This window comes from Thermobia domestica, chromosome 2 (assembly GCF_964235325.1).
Source record: "Thermobia domestica chromosome 2, izTheDome1.hap1.1, whole genome shotgun sequence".
In the NCBI taxonomy this organism is placed as follows: Eukaryota; Metazoa; Arthropoda; class Insecta; order Zygentoma; family Lepismatidae; genus Thermobia; species Thermobia domestica.
This window is the reverse complement of record NC_137455.1, coordinates 278,245,594-278,266,914: the sequence shown is the minus strand read 5'-3', so window position 1 is coordinate 278,266,914 and position 21,321 is coordinate 278,245,594. Positions and strand designations below refer to the sequence as shown.

Below are 21,321 nucleotides of genomic sequence, written 5' to 3'. Positions count from 1 at the left end.
ACACCTCTTGCCCATTTAATTTAGCCTTAAATCTGAGAAATTGGATCGTATAGATGTGTTCGCAGAATGGCGGTGTAATTGGTTCGCCACTAACTCTCTTAGAGATCATTATTGCTGGTAGACTACAATACACCTTTAAAACCTACTCTCATACGAAAAATAAACCGCACTATGACAGACTATTATAAGTGCAGTACAATACCGCTATTAATTGGAAATTCTTACACAATGTGTCGTTCTTGTTATCGAAGTCTACTCGAACTAAGCATAAGGAGAAAGTAGTATTTTCTTGCCATAATGGATTATTCTGTATGTATAGCTTTATTGTGAGAAAAATCATTTGTTATTCTTTTTCACCAAGTTTCCAAATACCGCGAGGTCCAACAGATAGGTATCAGGAGATACCGCAAAAAGGCCAGTTTTACCACATCGTGTAAAGCAACCAAGTAAATCTGCAATCTGGATACTTGGCCTGAACTCGCACACATGATTCCAAAACTTTAATAACTCATCCAAAGTGTTTTGCGTCCCCCCATAGCGAAAGAAAGCTGTCACAGTATAACTATTACCCTTAGTTTTCATGGCAAAAAAGGTAGCTGATTGGAAAAGAGAACTGTGTGCGGTTAAACGAGTAACCAACGACAAAAAGTCGATCTTAATATCTACCTGCGATAAATGCTTAACAAATTCTACCATATACCATTTGTTATAGCGACTATTAAACAAATATGTATCCATCAAATAATTGTCTACCACATCGTTATAGTGGGCATTGTGCTCAACAAAACATGGCTTTATTCCATTATCCAATCGAAAATATCTAACTGTAGACCTAGAATAAGCGGGGCGACCATTACGTTGTACCACAGGGAAATGAAAAACTTCGGCCATTGTAATGCACACAACCAAGTATGTGTTAAAGGTTTTAGTCGTTAATACAAAATAAAGAAGCCAACAAATTTCTGCTTGGTACAAAATACTTAAATTGATACAATGGTACAGCACTAAATTCCCAGCTGGTACAAAATAAAATATTCCATTCAAATTTTATTAATTCTTCACTTCTTTTTTTTGCCCGGTACAAAACTAAATTCCGTACATATGCCACTCAAATTCATTTATTCTTCCTTTTGACATCTAAAATAATAATAATAATGATTTAAAATTTAATTTTCCATTTTTTTCACTCTCTCCTTATCTCTACTTAATTAAAAACTATCGTTTCTACTAATACTGTATTTACCCTTATGGAACTGTCTCAAAATTATCTATTCGTTTTATTTTACTAGATGTAACCTGATAAATTCCAAGATGTGGATAATTTCCAAGTAAAGTTGCCGGATAAAACAGAAGATCGAGAGAATCGAATTTCTATCCAGCAGAAGTGTTATTTAATATTAATCTTGCTGCCCTTGGTCTAAAATGCATGCCGAAGACAGTAGAAGACAGAATTTGTTTTCTAATTTCTGGAGTGGGGGTAAGAAGCTTGTTTGTTGTATAAAAGGTATACTCCAATATGGATTACTGAATCGACGCCCTACTAGCGGGTTTCTAATGCTTGGTCCTCTTAAGTCTGCTCCAAATAAGCATAAGGAGAGAGTAGATTTTTTGCCATAGTGGCCTAATTCGTATGTATTCGAAAATGAAAGTCGCAATAATGCTATATTGTTTTATTTTTTTACTATGTACTAATTGATCTACTCGCAGCAGGATTAGTTAAAATGAACCTCCTTCAAATTTGTTTCTTCGTTACAAAAGGCACATAAAATGGTCTCTCTTTGCTTTTCCTCCGTTTATTTGTAGAGCACAAAAAGTAGCCGGAAAATCTGAATACAAAAGATAAAATGGTCTTTCTAAAAAAATCCAACAAATTTTCTGCTTAGTACAAAACTGGATGGGTCACACAGATTTATATCTTTGTATATTTTGAGTACTACAAAATTAAATAAAATGGCCCTTCCCCGTTTTCTTCTGTAGAACACCCAAATTTATTCCTTCGTTTATTTTAGTAGTACAAAAATGTACATAAATTCTGAGCTATTTAAATTTTACCTTCTTCGCTTTTTTTCTGCTTAGTACAAAACTGATTAGGGCACCCAAATTTATTCCTCCTTCGGTTTCTTTTTTGTCGCTGGTGCTCCATTTTTTTGTTGGTACATAAGAAAATAGTCCATCCAAATTTTATTCGTTCTTCACTTCTTTTTCTTATTTTGTTAGGTACAAAACTAGATATTCTACCCAAATTTATTCCTTCACTTTTTCCAGTTGGTACATAAGGAAATAATCCAATCAAATTTTTCTGGTTCTAACAAAACTAAACACTCCATCCAAATTTGAGTATTACAATATGAAATGAAATTCTGAGTTAGTTAGAAAATAGTCCTTCTTGCTACAAAATTGGAAATCTCACTCAAGAGACCTTCGTTTGTTTAAATAGTACACTTCTGAGCCGGTTAAATTTATCCGATTGTTTGTTCATTTAAATAGTACAAAATGATTTAAAATACGCCGTTATTTCTCATTGGTGCAAAATTGAATAGGTCACTCAAATCCACCCCTTCGTTTGTTTAAATATTAGAACATGGTCTAGAAAAAATGGCATTTCTCATTGGTACAATATTCCTTCGATTATTTAATTAGTCAAGAAGAGTTAAAATAGACCTTAGCACAAAAAGGCACATAAACTCTGAGGTAGTTGAAATGGCATTTCTCGTTGATAGAAAATTGAATAGGTTCCCTTTGTTTCTTTAAATTCTCAGCTAGCTACAATGGCATATCTTTGCTTTCTTTTTCGTTAGTCTATCCAAATTTTGAATAACCCAAAATGTACAGAAATTCTGAGCTAGTTACAAATGAGATTTCTCGTTAGTACAACAGCAAATAAGTCACTAAAATTTATTCATTCTTCACTTTTTCTGCTTGGAACAAAAAAATGAATAGGTCACAGAAATCTCTTGCTGGCTACGTTTACGAGTTATTAAGGCTTAAATATTTGACCTTTGACCTCGAAAGTCAGTACGTTTTTTAACATGTACTAGTTGATGACCTATTACTAAATGTGGAAACACCATCTCAATATGTGGCTCCGTTTTCGAGTGATTAGGTTTTAAGTACTTTAACCTTTTGACCACGATGGTCATTATTTTGGAACTTGTAGTAGTTGATGACCAATTACTAAATGTGGCAACAGCAGCTCGATATTTGGCTCTGTTTTCGACTTATTAGGTTTTATGTATTTTGACCTTTAACCTCGATGGTCATTATTTTGGAACTTGTAGTACCTGATGACCGATTACTAAATATGGCAACACCATCTCAGTATGTGGGTCCGTTTTCGAGTGATTAGGTTTTAAGTATGTTGACCTTTGACCTCAATGGTCATTATTTTGGAACTTGTAGTACCTGATGACCTATTACTAGATTTGGAAACAGCATCTCAATATGTGGCTCCGTTTTCGAGTGATTAGGTTTTAAGTATGTTGACCTTTGACCTCGATAGTCATTATTTTGGAACTTGTAGTACCTGATGACGTATTACTAGATTTGGAAACACCATCTCAATATGTGGATCCGTTTTCGAGTGATTAGGTTTTAAGTATGTTGACCTTTGACCTCGATGGTCATTATTATGGAACTTGTAGTACCTGATGACCAATTACTAAATGTGGAAACAAGACCTCAATATGTGGCTTCGTTTTTGACTTATTAGGTTTTAAGTATGTTGACCTTTGACCTCAATGGTCAATGTTTTGGATCTTGTAGTACCTGATGACCTATTACTAGATTTGGAAACACCATCTCAATATATGGATCCGTTTTCGAGTGATTAGGTTTTAAGTATGTTGACCTTTGACCTCGATGGTCATTATTTTGGAACTTGTGGTTACTGGTGACCCGTTACTAAATGTGGAAACACGACCTCAATATGTGGATCCGTTTTTGAGTTATTAGGTTTTAAGTGTCATACAAACGACGAATCCCTCATAAACTATAAGACCCAGGTAAAAGTAGGTGTGGTATTGGTAATCAGCATGTCCGAAAACCCCCATATGCCGAGTTTTATCCAAATTGGATAAAATTGTCATAGAAAGGGCGTATGCCACAAAAACTATAGGACCCAGTTAAAAAATAAGTATGATATTCGTACTCAGCATGGTCGAAAACCCCCATATGCCGAGTTTCATCCAAATCGGTTAAAGTTATCATAGAAAGGGTGTATCCCACATGAACCATAAGACCCAGGTAAAAATAAGTATATTCGTAATCAGCATGTTCGAAAACCCTCATATACCAAGTTTCATCCAAATCGGTTAAAATTGTCATAGAAAGGGCGTATCCCACATAAACTATAAGACCCTGGTAGAAATAAGTGTGGTATTCTTTACCAGCATGGTCGAATCGGAAATGTAAATGTTTCTGCGCATGCGTGTTATTTGTACTAAATCGGATTTGGCATACGCAACCAAGTGTGGGTGTATACTATGTTATTTAGGGGATGAAAAATAGGTCATAGTCTTTTATGACCTGCTTGTTGCACGTAGTCTGCTCTATTGAACCGGAACCAGCACTGCAACTGGAACAGTCTGTAGTCTAGTGTAATTTTTCTGCGCATGCGTGCAATGTGTAATTAATTGGAAATTTAATTTTACTGCGCATAAGCAATCAAGTGTGTGTGTGTGTGTTGTTATTTTTTTATTCTCGTAAAAGAGAACGGGGGTGTTATGTCTTATTTTATATTTCTGCGCATAGCCGTAGTCTGCTCCTAAACTGGAACAGTCTACGGTCTGCTGTGTGTGTGTGTGTGTTCTGGTACCATTGATATAGAGAACGGCAGTTCTGCTCCGGCGGAATCGGAACAGTTTTGCGCATATGCGCAGTAGGTCAAAAAATTGGTCTCCATTCTCTGCTATGTTGAAAAAATGTGCTCATAAAAGGGAACGAGTGCACCCCTCCTATGTTAGATAGTCTTATGTTATATGTGCTATGTTATGTGTTCGTAGTCTCTGTGTAATTTCTGCTATGTTAAAAGTGCTCATAAAAGGGAACGAGTGCACCCCTGCTAAGCCATATAGTCTTATGTTATATGTGCTATGTTATGTGTTCATAGTCTGTGTAATTTCTGCTATGTTAAAAGTGCTCATAAAAGGGAACGAGTCTTATGTGACTTGTGCGTGGACGGGGATCCGGCGCCGGCCGATCAGCGCAGTACTCCTAAAAAACCGTGCGCGTGGTCCGCCAATCGGCGTTAGGGGGCGGGGTCCGGTGCCAGCCAATCGGCGTGGTCCTGCGCCAGCCAATCGGCGGGGGTCCCGCGCCAGCCAGTCAGCGCAGTAGATACTCCTAAAATGGAAGTCATAAAAGAGCGTGACCAATTCGCGTCAAGGGGCGTGGTCCGGGGGCGTGGCCAGCCAATCAGCGTCAAGGGGCGTGGTCCGGTGCCAGCCAATCGGCGGAGGTCCCGCGCCAGCCAGTCAGCGCAGTAGATACTCCTAAAATGGAGGTCATAAAAGAGCGTAACCAATCAGCGTCAAGGGGCGTGGCCGGGGGTGTGGCCAAAGTGGCGGGGTCACGTGACCTGCGCCAGCCAATCAGCGTCAAGGGTTTGCGCATGCGCAGTAGGAAAAAAAACACGCTCAAGTGACCCCACTCTACTACCTCTCTAAACCAATGAGGAAACTAACCACGTAACAGGAAAATTAGAAATGATTCTTTGCATAACATAGAAAATACAAGAAAAAACTTTCATGAAATACTAAGAATAACAAAATTTGTAACCTATTATAATCAATTTAAGATTCAAGCTACTACAGTAAAAATACAAACTATTATAGACGATGGTTATAGCAGGATGAACTAGACGACGAGGTTTTAGCAGTTCTAACGGTATAAATTAAAAGACAAATACTTTAGTTCATATTTATATTTCCGGCATTCTAAATTTTATTGGAATAATACTTTTTACTATGTTATTAATCCTGTCAATTAATTTGTCGTATTCCTAGATGGAGAAAGAGAGAAGGGAAAGGAGAGTTCGCAATCCGGCAATACTGCGGTAAATATCGAGTACAACTGGCTACTGCTCGTGTTGCTTTTCATCTGAAAAGAGCTGTAGAAACTAATATCTTAGTATTTCGCGCAAGAAGAATTACTGTGTAAGAAAATAAGTGGTCGCTAAATTATATCAATACTAACAGAAGTGTCAGTTCTATGTACGGGAAGAATAAGTTGTAATAAATATAAGACCAGATATTTGAATTTTGTAGAAATTGGCTTCCCCCTTTCAGATTTAGAATTGTCGAAATTGCTGAATCAAGTATTTTTAATGAAGAGATTCTGCACCGAAGGATATGTTTCCAACTTACGCAATTCCAATATTGGGCACTTTTTGAATAAAGGAAGAGAAATTTGAATATATTAGAAATTCTCCGCTTTCCTTTCTTGGGAGCGAAGTTTCCGAAAACTCTGAAACATATATTCCTTTCTTTTTAATTAAGAATTTATATACTGAATTTCTCATCTCCAACTTCCGAATCCTTAGACTGCACATTCTGAATAAAGAAAGATAATATTATAGAAACGATACCACTTTTTTTTTTTTTTTTAAGCAAATTTTCGAAAATGCTGAAAGACATATTTCCTTATTTTAATGAAGAGCTATATGCTAACTTTCACCATCTCTCAAATTTAACGATTCGCGAGATTTTAAATTCCTGACAAAAAATTTAGCCCCACCTTTAAGCCCCTATAGCCAGATTTCAGACCACGTGGCAGGAAATTCAATGGCAGTCACCCACGGAATGTTTCCGTAGCATATCATCTCTTCTTTCATAGGTGTTGAATGGCCCCCACGTTCGCCTGATTTACCATTATGCTTTTTTTTTTCCTATGGAGCTATTTGAAAGGTATAGTCTACAGCCACCGACTTCACACTATAAAGATTTTTTTTTTTTTTTAAAGGATTATTTGCAACAATTTCTAGCAAAATTGACCCGGCTGATCCAAATCATGATATTTACGAGTTGTGGTTCCATTTGAATTTTTAAAGGGATGAAACTTTAAATCCTCATAAGTGGAAGGTGCATCGAACTATTCTTGGGGTTGAATGTAAAGCGGTTGAATGGCTATGAGTAAAATGAGAGGACTACGCTGAAAAGAATATATCGAACTGGGATTTTTAGCATGTAACCTTGATTAAAATGCGTACAAGGAAGAAAGAGGTGGTTCAAATATATGCCAAATTAGAGCATCTTAAGAGCTTTCATGTTAGATAGTTGAAACTTTGAAATATGAACTCCTGAAAAGTAAATAGATGTGTCCAACGTTTCCGAAAACTTCCGCTCTAAAGAAAAGGGGAGATAGGGACAACTTCGATAATATTTTTCTCAATATATAAAAATGATATAAACGCTGTCTCTCTCAATAGTACAGGAAACGTTTAAACTGTTTCAGATGAATTTTGAGTAGTAGTTAGCACTTAGGTAAAGCTGGGTTTTTATAATTTAATTTCAATTCAAATACGCATCCTAAAGAGGAGAAAAGGTGTTCAATTATACCTTTTAAATATTTTGCATAAATCTATTCTTCTCAAGCAAACAACAGGTATTCCAACTAGTCTTTCTATATTGCTTACCGGTCAAGGGTCTATCTATCTTTCTCTCTCTCTCTCTCTCTCTCTCTCTCTGTATATATATATATATATATATATATATATATATACAGAGCCGGATTTAGGAGGTGCACCCTCTTCCATTGTAAATATACACTGTCTAAAATGAGAAGCTAACAGTGAAAATAGCAACACTTTCCAAAATTTTCTGGCGTTATTTTTTCCGTTTAGGGCCTAAGCGAAAGCAGAGCTTTGCAAAAGCAATAGTTTAAGTCGATTTTTTGAAGGTTGAAGGAAAAGGATTCACCAAGCAAAACAATATAACATTTGTCAAGTAGGAAAGAAAACAGAAGCCAGAAGGGTACTGATTGGTGCACCCTCCTTAGAAAATTCTGGATCCGTTTAGGAAATATGTATTCTCAAAAAGTACTACAATTCATAGTCATGATGTACGAGTGGGGAGTGTCATGGCAACCTAGTAATATTTCGACAATCAAAGGCTGTATTAAAAATGTGTTGTATAAAACTAAGAGGGTATTCATAATGGATATTTTGTCGGTATAATTATGAAAAAAAAAAAAAAAAATATCCTGTGACATACACGTATTATTGCACACGTTACAGAAACTCGTCTCATTATGGTAAACCCTCAAAATAAGCTCCCGCACTGTCTATAGCTCGCCGCAATCGATGTCACAAAACCTTTGTCTGATTATGATAAATCCTCAAAATAATCTCTTGGATTGACCACAGCACGCTGTCATCGATGTAGAAGACATCGAAAACATCGGCAGCACCATCCTCCGTACCATACCTGAATCGGTTGATCCGTTGACGCAAAGCATTCTTAACGTTCAGGCTGATGCCATATGGTCTACCACGCAGTGGTTTCTTCACCTTGGAAATCAGGTCAAAATTACATGACTACACATCCGGTAAATACATTGGGTGCTCCAACTCTTCCCATCCCCATCGGTGCTGTAGGTACCGTACACAAGCTGCCTGATGCGGGCTTTGCATCACCGTACAGTATAATTGCATTATGCAGTAAATCTGGACGCTTCTCACTAACAGCACGTCGTAGATGTCGCTGCAGAAAGTATGTTTTATATTCTGATATAGTTATAATACCATGAAGAATCAAGTGACAAACAAGTACTCCCCTTGTTTTATATGCCACAATCACCATCAATCGTGTATCATATGTCACAATCACCGAAACTTCTGCCCACGTGGTGATCTGGATGTCTCCACTCAGGTTCATACGTCTGGCCCAGAATTCATCCATGGCGATGATCTTGGAAAGAAATTTGTTGCCTTCATTCTCATAGTGGTGTAGCTGATCGGAACAAACTGCACATTGTGTCCACTTTTGAATCTCCGTGAGGGCATATGGAACCTATTTCGATGCAACTTTACATAGGTTCAGATCTTGTGTCAAATTTTAATGGATGGTGCGTTTCTCAATCTCAGTCTCCGTCTCTAATTCACACATCGTTTCTCGTTCTCCAACAAATGTTCCAACACGCCACATGACACATCGGTCCACACACTCACAGATAAGCCCCAAGAGTTCCTTGTGGCTGGTTACTTGGCGTCCTCGCTGAAAAGCTGGTACCAATTTTACGACAGTTCGATATGGCAGAGCATTACTCCCTACTGCTTCTACCAATTGTTAGTGACACGCACTTGCATTTCTCCCACGGAGACGGCAACTTTAAGGTACGACGCATTTCTGAGAGTTTTGTAACATGCGCATTAATACATGTGTATGTCACAGTTGCTTGGGTTTTCTTTCATGATTTTTACCGATATAATATACGTTATGGATACTCTTTTAGTTGCATATTACGTTTTTTTAATAGAGTCTTCGATTATCGAAATATTACTGGGTTGTCATGACTTACTCCCCAACCACGTATTTTATAAAATTTTCTGGTTTCATTACGAAGAATCTCCTAGATAAAACTTCCTATCAGGTGACTGACAAATATATCAGTGAAGAAATTATTTATACCTAACTAGCTTCTTTGTTCTAGTGATAGCAAGGTGAACTTTTTCCTCGCAGTTTGGCGTTTATTAGTTCCTTTATTTTGTGATTTTTTAAAATGCATTTTCCTTGACTTTTTTGTAGTCTACCAGTTTGCGCTTCTTATTTTTCTTTCCTTTTCCTTTCTTTATGGTATGATGGTATGGATTTCAATCTCTTTTCTAAACATTACCAAATGGTTACTCTCCTTGCTCGTTAGCATGTCGCCATTGCAAATATGCTACATAAAAAGTTACAAATAAACGAGTGATTTATAAAATAGTTTCTGATTACTGAAAACAAACAAAATTAAATGTCATTTGTGCACGAATGAGAAAGGTCACCACTCCAATTTGCAACTATTGCTTGTACAGGACATTAGTGTATATTCTACGTTGGAATCAGCCACCTAGCACGAACGTAAGGTACCTAAACAATAATAAAAATCGGCAAAGTGACGGCTTCCTATATATACAGGATGTTTCAAAACAACATCGACAATGCCTGGGAGGTGATTGCTGACACTAAGGTAAGACAAAAAGTATAGACCAACTTGGGTGCACAAATGCGTCCTTTCGGAGTCATAGGCTGTCGAAAACATGAAAAAGTGAACTTTAAACATCTATAGCTCCAAAACTATTGGACCTACCATAGTCGGATCAAGACTTCACTTAGGAGCTGGTATGTGCCCTATCCAAATTTCCATGTTTCAAAATCCTGCGGTACTTCCGCAACAACTTTTATAGCGGTAGTTGTTGAGTACTTCAAATTATATGGCCGTAGCCAATCTCTCTCTAGAAAAATTGTTGCGTGAGTACTTTAGGATTCTGAAACACGTACGTTTGTATAGCACACAAATTAGTACCTAAGTGAAGTCTTGGCCCGACTATGGCAGGTCCCATACTTTTGGAGCTATGGACCTTTAAAGTTCCTTTTTTCATGTTTTAGACAGCCTATAACTCCAAAAGGAATCATTTGTGCACCCAGGTTGGTCTATACTTTTTGGCTTATCTTGTCAGGAATCACCTCCCAAACGTTATCGGTGTTGTTTTGAAACACCCTATATATATATTATAAAATTAAAAAATTTGCAATGTTTTTGCGCTCTTCATCGTGGTTCTTTTACAATCTGGAAATTTCTATTTATTTTATTTATTTTTTTATTTTATTTATTTATTTTTTAAAAGAAGTTGTCTCCAAACTTAAATGATCGCACCAAATTTTCAAAATAATTCCAAATTTAATTTTCCTCCCAAAACGGTCACGAGGTCTCTTTTAAGTGTTTTAAAACTGGAATTTTGAGAAATTGATATTCAATAAACATGATGTACAGATGAATTATTAATTGTATGGGCTTTACATACCAGCAGGCCAGCCACAAAAATAGTAAAACTCAAGCAGAGAAGGATCAAGACGAATGATTAGGTTTGTTGTGGGAAAATCTGATAGTACAATAAGAAGCTAATATTCGTGTTGTAAGCTTTCATCTTTTCTCTCTCTTTGAAAAAGTTTAACATGCTCTTTGTAAAATGTAATTAAAAAAGTAATAATGTAAAATGTAACTAAAAAAGAGAAAGATAAAAAAAAAGCCAATCAAAATTCAAAAGCCTCAAAGTAGTGTTAGTTTGAAGCAGACGTTATTTAAACTAGAACGAGATGCTCGATGTTAATAAATAATATGGTTTCATCTAAGTTTCAAACAATCTAAGAACAGCAAAATAATATTCGATTTCTATTAAAGATTCTACATTACGGAACATTACAGAAGTTGCGATGTAAAATGTAATTAAAACGAATAACTGAAAAGAAAGGGCCAATCATAATTGAAAAGCCTGAAAGTAGTGTAGTATAGTGTTTAAGTCTATAGAACTTACACTTTTGAAGCAAAAGTTAGTTGAACTAGATCGTACTGCTCCTTGTTAATAAACAATACGGTTTTGTCTAAGCTTCAAATAGTCTAACAATAATAAAATAATAATCGATTTCTGTTATAGATTCTAAATTACAGTATCCAGATTCCTTATGAATCACAAGCGTTAATTCATGTTAGTCTATTCTCCAGCGAAGTGTTTGATTGACAACATTACAAACTACATAACCGAAATGAAACAAATAAGTAGCTATCACACGATTATTTCAAATTACTTGCTAGAATATACTTACCTTGTCCGGTGGTCCACTTCAGCTCCTGCATCAATTAGTGCTTTCACATATTTTAACATGTTCTGTTCCTTAAGGTATATAAGTGCAGCTGTAAGAGGTGGAAGACTATTCTCATCTGTTGCATTGATACTCGCAACTAGTAAAAGGAGAATAGCATTTGAGCGTAAGTAGTAGTCGTATGTTGCAAAAAAGAATATCACATGCTACCCACCACTAAAATACAAAATGTAAATTCAATATAATTAACAATAAACTCAATCTTCCCAAAACAAGCCGTGACTAAAGTACATTGTTACTTTGAAATAAGATTTCACTACTACCATAGTATACTAAAGATTTACGGTTAATTGTTAGTATTAACTTTCTTTGTCCTACATCAGTCAGTTAGGGTTCTTACGATCCTCAGGTTGTACCTTGCAATACCGTGCTCTGATAATTAGGCTTGCGAGGAAGTACGAAATTCAGAGAGAGAAAAATGGAGGTCTTTATATACACTGTTACATTTAGAAATGAAGTATATATCATTCGAATAAGAACAGATATTAAATTCTTCTTTAATTTGACAGCATAAATCATAAAATTTAAGTATAAATTGAGAGGTATGTTTTTCTGAAATGCCTCCAAAGAGAAGCAATACAATTTGAAATACAGAGGTTACATCTGCGCTTCCTGAAATAAATTAAAATGATTGTTTATTGAAGTTTAGCATTCCGTTTCAGCACGGAGACTATATGAAACATGGGCCTACAAATCATCGACCCAAAGGTAGAATCCAAATCATTAAGGTGGAATCCAAACTATCGTAACGTGTTCAAATTTCAGTGCTGTCTCATCGGTAACTGAATCCGAGATCATGGCTCGCGAACTAGCCACTAGACCAGCGGAGGGCCTAGTTCAGCTTTGTATTAAAACATGGCTTCGAATATGACTTAACTTTTGCTACGTAACAGCCACCAACAGTACAAATGATTAAATGCAAATTAATTTTATATTATGCGAAAAGCAAAAAGGCTAATACTCACCGCAAAAGATATATAGCAGAGTTTTCCTCTATATGTAACAAGTAGCGCTTTCGGAAGAAACTTCTTCCTTCATCGGCTTCCTTAAAATTCAAAAAGGATTTAAAACATGAAGGAGAATTTGGAAGGGTAAAAAACGGTTAAAAGATTAAGAAATGGAAAAAATGTCTTCTGTCAAAAAATAAAACATGTAAATAAGCACTCATTGTCATTCCACACTGCTGTTCATTGTTTTCTTTTCTTGCTTTCCAGACAGCGAAAGTATGTAGTGAAAAGATTACTCCGTCCAATTTAAGTATGGGTCTCTCTCTATGGATGTAATATGATTCTTTGATATTTCGTTCCGTTGCTGTTTTTGCTTTCTCAACTAAACATGATTCCGCGATGTGATTATTATAATCCCTAAGATGCGTTGCTAGACCAGACAACTGTTGGGGGTTCCGAGCCTTCTAAGTACGAACATGTTCAGTTATTCTAGTGCAAATATTCCTTTTTGTTTGACCTATATACACTTTATTATACTGACATTTCACCCGATACACGCCACTACTTTGTAGAGGGTCAGTAAAAAATGCCTTAAAATTTGTTACGTATTTGTCTATGAATTTAAGAGGAACTTCTGAAATTTTGATATTGTATCTCTGCAGAATCTTCTTAATTTTTGCCGAGAAATGTGGAACCAATGGAACACCAATCCATTTGTCAGTTGCGACATGTGTTGCTGATTGATGGTGAGTGCCGACGATCTCCTGTTGTACCTGTTTGAATCTTTTTAATAATAAAGATTTTTGGAAACCATTTACTTGTCCAATTTCTAATAACTATTGTATTTCCTTATTGAGATCCTTAGAGAGGTTTGAAAGTAAAAGAGCTCTTCTAAAACCAGATGAATCGTTAGTTGACCCTACAGATGTGGACATTCCAAGAGTTCAATCATATTTTTATCTTAGGACTCAAATTTAGTGTTCAACATATGTATTTACCAATTCATGACTTAGTTTATTCAGTTGAGAAAGCTGACAAGCTGACCAATAGGATTTATTCCCACCCACTTTATGCCTGACCAATAGAACACTAATGAGGTGAGAGAAGAATGTGCTTTGGTACTACCTCAGTACCACCAACACAAAGATTCTACCGGATATATATAAGGAGACTGACAATTCAGTTTAGGTCTTTTTTTTTTTTTTACGCAAACACCAACTTTTTTGTATCAGAGCCGACAAAGGCAATAAATACGTAACAATATCAAAGCAACAATACAGTGATAAAATATACGAATGTGCCCAAAAATCTCGTTTTACTAGATGTAAGGGTAACTCACTGAATTCCTTGATAATAGCAATCAATCGGTTGATTAATAATTCTCCTGTAATTCCTGATAAAATCAAAACAAAATTGAAAATCCATGATCCAGCCTTACGCATCATATATGGTCTTCCAAAAATACATAAACCTAATGTTCCATTGAGACCAATAATAGCTGTTTTTCATCACCCTATGTATTTACTTTGAATATTGCTGTACAATAAACTTCCATATAATATTCCAATTAGATATACTGTTAAAAACTGTCTGGAATCGAAAACAGGCTTGAATTCCTTTGTTGTTGCAGATTCCATCCATTTGGCATCTTTTGACGCTGTGGAGATGTATCCGTCAATATCAGTAGACCTGGCTCTACAAGCAGTGGAATTTGCTTTATTTAAATGAAAAGTAAATCCATACGAAATCCAATTAATCTCTCAACTAATAGCTTTCTGCCTAAGAAACAATGTTTTTCGATTTGAAGACACCATCTTTCGACAGGACAATGGATTGGCTATGGGTAATACTCTATCTTCAATACTTTCTAACTTGGTACTGGACCTGTTTGAAACTAATATTCTTCCAAAATTTCACAGTATTAGATATTTTCGATATGCTGATGATACTTTGATTTTGTACAAGGACCCTCTGGAATTTAATTGTTTGACGAGTCTAATTCGATTCATCCTAGAATAAAATTTACGATAGAACTTGAAGAAAATGGTGCTCTTAACTTTCTTGCCATTACCATTAAAAGAGATAACAATAAGTTTGTTACTTCAGTATATTGTAAACCTTCTGCTGGTACAAAATATATCAACTTTAAATCATCACAGTCATGGCTTCAGAAATTAAATATCTGTGAAAACTTTTTAGGAGAGCTCTTTTACTTTCAAACCTCTCTGAGGATCTGAATAAGGAAATACAATAGTTATTAGAAATTGGACAAGTAAATGGTTTCCAAAAATCTTTATTATAAAAACGATACAAACAGGTACAACAGGAGATCGTCGGCACTCACCATCAATCAACAACAAATGTCGCAACTGACAAATGGATTGGTGTTCCATTGGTTCCACATTTCTCGGCAAAAATTAAGATGATTCTGCAGAGATACAATATCAAAATTTCAGAAGTTTCTCTTAAATCCATAGACAAATACGTAACAAATTTTAAGGCATTTTTTACTGACCCTCTACAAAGTAGTGGCGTCTATCGGGTGAAATGTCAGTATAATAAAGTGTATATAGGTCAAACAAAAAGGAATATTTGCACTAGAATAACTGAACATGTTCGTACTTAGAAGGCTCGGAACCCCCAACAGTTGTCTGGTCTAGCAACGCATCTTAGGGATTATAATAATCACATCGCGGAATCATGTTTAGTTGAGAAAGCAAAAACAGCAACGGAACGAAATATCAAAGAATCATATTACATTCATAAAGAGAGACCCATACTTAATTTGGATAGAGGAGAAATAAATATTATTTGGAGTAATCTTTTCACTACTTACTTTCGCCATCTGGAAAGCAAGAAAAGAAAACAGTGAACAGTAGTGTGGAATGACAATGAGTGCCTATTTCCATGCCTTTGATTTTTTGACAGATTTTTTTTTCCATTTCTTAACTTTTTAACCATTTTTTACCCTTCCAGATTCTCCTTCATGTTTTAAATCCTTTTTGAATTTTAAGCAAATCGATGCAGGAAGAAGTTTCTTCCGAAAGCGCTATTTGTTACATGTAGAGGAAAACTCTGCTATATATCTTTTGGGGTGAATATTAACGTTTTTGCTTTTCTCATTAAATATCATCACCGCTCGCAATATTGTGATAAATTTATTTTATTTCTCCTTTTAGAAAACCAATTAGATGGAGTCTTGCAGAACAAATATGAATTTGAATTCTTTCTTTCAAGCATCATAAAAATTATGTTTGGTCTGCATCACATATTTCATGAAAATAAACTTCACATTTTAATCTGCGATAGGCACGAATTGATCACACAAGGTACATTAGACAAATAAAATACTTGGTGTGACCCCAAGTAATGACCTTTGTTTGGTTAACCTTGTTTTCAAAGAGTTGAAATACAAACTGTTGAGAAGTGATAATAACGCTGAGGGCGATACTGCAAAAGGTCGAACCTTACAATTTTTCATCAACAAGAGTTGCTCTTTCTTCCGTAGACAAGTACCTTTCGTGGAAAAGTTGGAATCGAGAAAAAAGTGATAGCCACTATCTGATCTGCTAGTATAACTTCTTCGCTCACGAAAGACCTCCTTCTCATTTCAAAGATTTTTTTGTAAGAAAGCAAGCTGGGACTTCGAAAAAAGTCACCACGAGATGATAGGATTTTTTTTTTTTTTTAAACCTTTTCACCCTGTGCTCTGATATTTCGACTTCGGATGAACGTAACCAAAGGACTTGTCACTTGCTCATGTTTGTTTACACGTTTCTATTACAAATATTCCTCTTATCAATGAAAGTATGACGTAGATTCGTAAGTGGTTAAAACAGTTATTTATTACCTTCACGGATGTAGTTCCTGCCATTAGGATGCGCTGATCAACAATTTTAGATCCGTTACTGAGTTTATCAGAGTGGCTATAAAAAATTACCAGTTCAGGTAAACATAATGGTATGTCATATTTCCTAACTTTCGACTAAACTGGGAAAGAAGGACCAACACTTCATGCAATTCAATGCTATTAGACATACCAAATAAGCTTCCCTGTCATCTGAAGGTACATTTTCGAAATTAAACTACCTACATACTCTTCTATGGTTCAATCCCAAACCTTTTCACCTAATAATTCGACTTCACCAGAAGTGATGCTTATCATTATGTCCGCCCATCTCACTTAAATTACGAGAAAGCATTTCCTGACTTTTCCCGGTTTTCCAGAACATTTCTTGAGATTTCCCCTGATACGTAGTTAGCCAGACAGACTTTCCTATATTGATGGATAAACACGACCAAAGAAATATAACAACTATAATACACAAGTATATTTTTCCCTAATCAACTACAATAATGAATAAAATAAGAACAAATAACTTCTTCAAGCGTTTTCTTTCCTCATCAATATTGCGTACATCTTGCATTATTTTTATTCTTTTTAGCTACACCTCTGGTGCTTGGGGTTCCGGGTTCGATCCCAGCCCCTGCCAAGTGAACTTTGTGGTGGACAAACACCGTGTGCGTGGGTTTTCTCGGGGTTCTCCCGTTTCCTCCCACTTTCTTCATTCCACCATTTCATTCATTTCTCATAATCACCGTCTCCTTTAGCTTCACCGGCATAACCGTGGGACGTAAAACTCAAAGATTTCATTTCATTTCATTTTCTTTTTAGCTAAGTTCGTTAAGAATGATCTTTATTTTTCTATCTTCTGCTTCTTTTCGTCTCCTCCCTTTTCCTCCCACAGTTGATTTGTTGATTCTGCGAAACGAGTACGAGCATTTCACACATTATGAATCATGGATTTGATTATGGACAGTTTCTCAAGGCCACCAAAAGTCACTGAATCGTAGACAAGTTTGCGTGCTACTAAAGTTTATTCTTTCAAATTATCTGCTACACATTCCGCAGTGATTGAATGTCCTCATTTTAGAATCGACTTCCGTGAGAGAAAATCAAGACCACTTTAAAATCACCTTTTAAATCGTTGTACTCTGAAGTCAAATTCTTTAGCCAAAAGTCACCAAAATGGCGACCAATTCTAGAATACTGATGCATAATTCTTTTAGAACAAAACGAAAATCTTTGAATTGCTTCACAACTCTATCTGACCTATTACCATATAACCGTTTCCATTACCATGCAGATGGCCATGTCCATGATTTCATTACCATCTGGCCATTTTCCACTAGTTCAGCTAAAAAGACAATCATGCTATTCACTCTAACATCAGATCCTGCAGAAACGTTGAGATAAAATAATTTAAAAAAAAAAAAAAGTCAGTTTATAATTTAAGGTAACTTCATCTTAAGTTTAAAAACAAATTTCTGCAGTCACTGTCTGCATTTCGGCAAAAATTCAAAATGTCCAAGTTCGTTATTGGTTGACATTTCTTAAAGGCAATATGTGCAACAAAACCAATGCCAATGCTTTTCACAGGAAGACTGTATTCTTCATTTTCCACATGAATTCGTATACATAAACTGAGGAACTACGAACCTACTACTTTTACAAATGTTTATATATATATATATATATATATATATATATATATATATATATATATATATATCACAGACGATGAAATATTGTAAAGAAATGGATTTAGAGGAGTGTCAATCTGAAATCCAGGAAGGAAAGGATCTACTTCTGAAGTAAGTTATTTTTTTTAAATATAAATTTAGGAATAAGCATTTTATTATCTTCCAACAACATACTTGACACGGTCTGAAGGGTCATTTAGCTACGTCTTGATATCTAACTTGAAGGTATGCAGAAATTTGAAGTTTACATTGAAGTCATCCATTGAAATTTGAATTATCCATTTTTAAGTTCAAGGGTGAAAGTTCTTTATTGAAAGAAGCTGTAGAATACTCTAAAAACACAGATGTCAAATAACATGTCTTACGTGTCCTTTCACGATATTCCAGAATTGCACACTTATGTCCATCTGCTTCTTATGAGGCATTTTAATGAAAGAATTATTAAAAACCACAATATGGTAATCAAATACCTTCAACTACTGAATTAGTTCACTTCTAAGGTATGGTAATAACCAATAAACTAAAACATGCTGCTTTATCACATTGAAACTTCATTTTACCGGCAAATCTCACTGTCTGCGAACATAAGTCTTTAGCAGCAGTGCGCACTGATGTATGTCATTACACTTTGGATACATCAAAGTAATTCTGCTTTTGTAATGATATCTTTTACTGAGAATCCCTGTAAACCAGCCTTTCCGAAGCTTTTCCACCCTGCGGCCCCCTTTCAGAGTTCACAACTGAGGGGGTGAAATCAGGGCAGGCGACCCCGTTTACCTGCCCTGATTTCACCCCCTTTAAGTGATTTTAGGCAAAAATGTTAAAGAGATCAAAGTTTTAGCTCTGCACGAGTTGGAGACGTCCAGCAATTATTAATTTGCTAGGACAAATACATGTTGACCCAATGGTGTATTCTTCATTACTGTGTGTGCCTTTCTCAAATTGGCTTGCGGACCTCCTGAGATCGTCTTGCGAACCCTTGTGAGTTTGTGGACCTCAGGTTGGAAAAGGCTGCTGTAAACTATTTTGATTTTTTCCAGAACTCGTACTCACTTGCATCGTAAAATCCACATTTGAACACGCAACATCAGCAGAAACCTTTCACTTCTGTTCAGATGAGGTATAAATAGGATGACACTTCTAGTCGGGAGGTACTGGGTTGTTTTTTGATTTACAAAGGCACTAACTGTTCCTTATATTGAGATGGATATGGCCATCTGCATATGATTTTTACCTTTAATGAGATTTTTTCCCCACTTGCCGTACGATGTTATTCAGCGAAAGACACTCCGGCTACAAAAGCATAAAATTTGTTGCCTCTACTTCCCGAATCTATGATATAGAATTATCTAACAACCAGGACAGATTGAAAGTGGTCTTAAGAATACTTGGAAACCAGCATGATTGTCATGTGCACAGAATCGCTCGATGGAACGAATACCATAACTACAACACCTCTTAAATTTTGATCTTGTCTCTGTAACTTGAACCACCCCGATAAACCAGCAGTGATGTTTAAAAAAATAGCAATAAATTTATCAGAAAGCTGTTACTGTGTACCCATCGTTCTCGATCGCCTTTCTATACAACAATATGCTGTCGTACCAGGAACTCTGATGAAATTGAAACTAGAGGGTACGAAAAAGAGAAAAGGTTGGAAATATCCGTGCGTTGAAAATGAGTTTTCCATTGCATAGTTGATACAACTGCATTTTGTGGATGATTCACAAATATGATATTCCATTGCCCAAAATATGATATTCCATAGCACAAGCGAGAAGCTGTGTTATGAATTGGAATGCAAGACTTAAAACTGACAAGCAGTGGGGCAAGCCATTGGAAAGACCTAATTTGTAGCTTAGTTTCCTACCGGACCAGGGAGGAAAGTGTATCTGTGTAACCAGGGAGGGTGTTAGTTTCACTTTTGTCAACTTTGGTTCTGATTGGCTGAATCCATTTTGATCAGCCAATCAGCGTTCAGAACCATTTTCCGGGGTTCTGTTATATTTAGATGCAACTCTCTCTTGTTTTACAATGTCTGATGAAGCCAATGTTCAGTCAGTTGGCGAAACTGTCAGACAGGTATTATTTTAAAATAAACCTTGCTTTGTTCAGTGATCTGTTTTCCTAGTTCAAAATATACCAATGAAGTTGAGATCTTACGCATAAGAGTTCTACCACTGATTCAATATTCCTTCCCCTCTCATCGAGACTTTCATTAGTTAAGAAAATGACACTTGTATTCAGAAAAGACACACTGAAGTTTTGCCATGCGTCGAGTTAATAAATAATTTACAAATTGTTAGCGAGTTAATAAATAATTTACAAATTGTTAGCTAGAGTTTTGTCCGTTTTAGTACAGCGAGGCTATATGAGATGCGGGCCTACAGTTTAACGTAGGATTCGAACCAGATGAACTTTCGTCAGGAACAGAAATCAGGCCTCCCACGCCAAAAGGGTGTACGCTATCTATATAGCCAAGAGGTTGTTCAATGTTCAACTTAATAGAACAAGAACAGCTGACAATAGAAGCTAGTATATGTGCAAAAAGTGATGGAATTTGTATAATAAGTGAAGAGTGAACTTCCAGCAGAACTGTGCTACATTTTACAATTCTATATCGATTAAAAAAAAAAAAAAAAAAAAAAAAAAAAAAAAAAAAAAAAGCAAATGCTGTGCAGCCCGTAAAGAAATTTGTGCTATTTATAGACAAGATAAATTAACAAAAGCAACACTCAAAAGATGGCGCTCTCGTTCTGGGAAATTTCTTAATGACTTACATCCATCACCAAACAATATTAAGCTATTTGGAGAAAGCTACCTCAAAAAAGAAGTCGACGTTTGGGTGCCACAACATTTACTCGATCTAATTTCCATTTGTGAATTTATACTGAAACGTAGCAAACTCGAGCCATTTTTGAAAAAAGATCATGGTCGAAGCGAGAAGAAGCTCTATAGTCTGTGGCAAAGCAACA

The 21,321-nt window shown here is 35.9% G+C and overlaps 1 protein-coding gene across 3 annotated transcripts in view; it reads right to left on the bottom strand.

Annotated features, from left to right (window-relative positions):
- LOC145678514 (uncharacterized) overlaps positions 1 to 21,321 on the bottom strand; it is a 127,361-nt gene that overhangs the window by 46,767 nt on the left and 59,273 nt on the right. For all 3 annotated transcript variants that reach the window (XM_081748752.1, XM_081748754.1, XM_081748753.1), the window contains exon 6: positions 11,799 to 11,934. In XM_081748752.1, the coding sequence (XP_081604878.1) occupies positions 11,799 to 11,934 (136 nt within the window). The remainder of the gene's footprint in view (positions 1 to 11,798; positions 11,935 to 21,321) is intronic.